The 1,587-nt window shown below is 61.0% G+C and overlaps 1 protein-coding gene across 4 annotated transcripts in view; it reads left to right on the top strand.

Annotated features, from left to right (window-relative positions):
• Nucleotides 1-1,282, top strand: part of BANP (BTG3 associated nuclear protein) — a 44,368-nt gene extending 43,086 nt beyond the window's left edge. For all 4 annotated transcript variants that reach the window (XM_006888779.1, XM_006888778.1, XM_006888777.1 and 1 more), the window contains 2 exons: nucleotides 962-1,102; nucleotides 1,211-1,282. In XM_006888779.1, the coding sequence (XP_006888841.1) occupies nucleotides 962-1,102; nucleotides 1,211-1,282 (213 nt within the window). The remainder of the gene's footprint in view (nucleotides 1-961; nucleotides 1,103-1,210) is intronic.
• Nucleotides 1,283-1,587: the final 305 nt, after the last annotated feature.

Raw genomic sequence — 1,587 nt, 5'->3', positions numbered from 1 at the left:
TGTCCGCAGGCCTCCTCAGTGTGTTCTGGAGTTCAGATCTGTGTGGCCGGCTTGGCGAGGTCTTCAGGCCGCCCACTGGCCCAGGGGCAGTACCAGTCACTTCTGGGTGGGGATGGGGAGCAAGGAGGAGGGGCTTGGTGGGGGTATGCCTTGGCTCTCCCCTCTTGGCTAGCAGCCCTCTCTGCTGGACAGGGCATGTGCTTGGCAGCCGTTCAGGGCCTTGGTCAGGGAAGCCTGCTGGCCCGTGCTCCCAAGCTGTTCAGTGGGTTTGCACTGACATGGACCTGGGGCAGTGGACACACACACACTGGTGAGACTTCCCAAGGCCTCTCTGTGCACTGTGGCCTCACGCTGTGTTATGCTGCCCTGTGCACATCTGGGTTGGCATGTGGTGGCCTCACAGATGGCCTCGTGAGGCCTCCCAGGGCTGACCAGTGCACTCACACCCCCATGGTGCTCAGTGACTTCATCTCGCCTAGCAGCATGGGGGTGGGGCTGGTCTGTGACAGTGACAGAGGTGCACCTTGTGAGAGGGGACCAGGAAAGGACATTGTTGCCACAGTGAGAACACCTTGAGGGATGCTGGCCCTCCTGCTGCCCTGACCTAGTGAGCCAGGGCGGTGTCCCCTCTGCTGGCCAGTGGCCTGCTGAGATGGCAGTGCAGATGTGGGGAGGTGTGCCAGGGCTCAGGGAGAGTGGGGACAGGTGTGTGGCGCCTCGGGGAGAGGTCCCTGGCTCTCCTCTCTCAGACCCAGCCACCCCAGGGGTGGGAGTGCCGGAACTGGCCTCTGGTATGTCTTCCTGTTGCTGCTGTGGGGAGCTGCCCAGCTCTGTCTTTCTGTGCATCTCTCGTGCGATTGACTCCAGCGATTTTGGGGGGAGCAGAGTACAGGCCTGGGTCCCTAGTGGGGACAGTGTGCTGGCTCCCCAATGATGCCCTACTGTCTGTCTGTCTGTCCAGGTGCTGCAGGGCGCCCAGCTGATTGCCGTGGCCTCATCAGATCCCAGTGCCACAGGCGTGGATGGGCCTCTCCAGGGCGGTGACATCCAGGTCCAGTATGTCCAGCTGGCACCAGTGACAGAGCACACCGCAGCCACACAGGTGGGTCCCCTCCTACCATTCCCTGACCACTCTGCAGATCCCTGGCAACCAGCAATGGGCTCTTGGGCATTTCCTGGGGAGACGGTACCACCTCCTCTCGTCCCGCAGACGGCCGACAGTCTGCAGCCGTCGCTGCCGCCGGAGATGCAGCTTGAGCACGGGGCCATCCAGATCCAGTGAGGCTGCACTGGACTGCACGCCAGGGGCTGTGCCGTGGCCAAGCGCGGGGCCGGTGGCCGAGCACACTGGGGGCCTCACGGGAGAAGTGTCCATGCAGGATGAGACGACACCCACCTGCCACCCTTCCTGCATCTCCTGAGGGCGTCGGGGGCAAGCCGGCCTTGTGCCACGGCTTTAAGTACTCACGGAAAATCAAGAACTGCCATATTTTTCTCTGTTTAAACAGCTTTTTTAATTTGCTATGGTGTTTATAACAAAACAGAAAATGGAAAAAAAAAGTGGATTAGCGAAGGTGATCTGCCTGT

This window comes from Elephantulus edwardii, unplaced genomic scaffold, assembly GCF_000299155.1.
Source record: "Elephantulus edwardii isolate Elephantulus edwardi_28Jun2011 unplaced genomic scaffold, EleEdw1.0 scaffold00072, whole genome shotgun sequence".
Classification (NCBI taxonomy): domain Eukaryota; kingdom Metazoa; phylum Chordata; class Mammalia; order Macroscelidea; family Macroscelididae; genus Elephantulus; species Elephantulus edwardii.
This window is presented reverse-complemented; position numbering and strand designations above follow the sequence as displayed.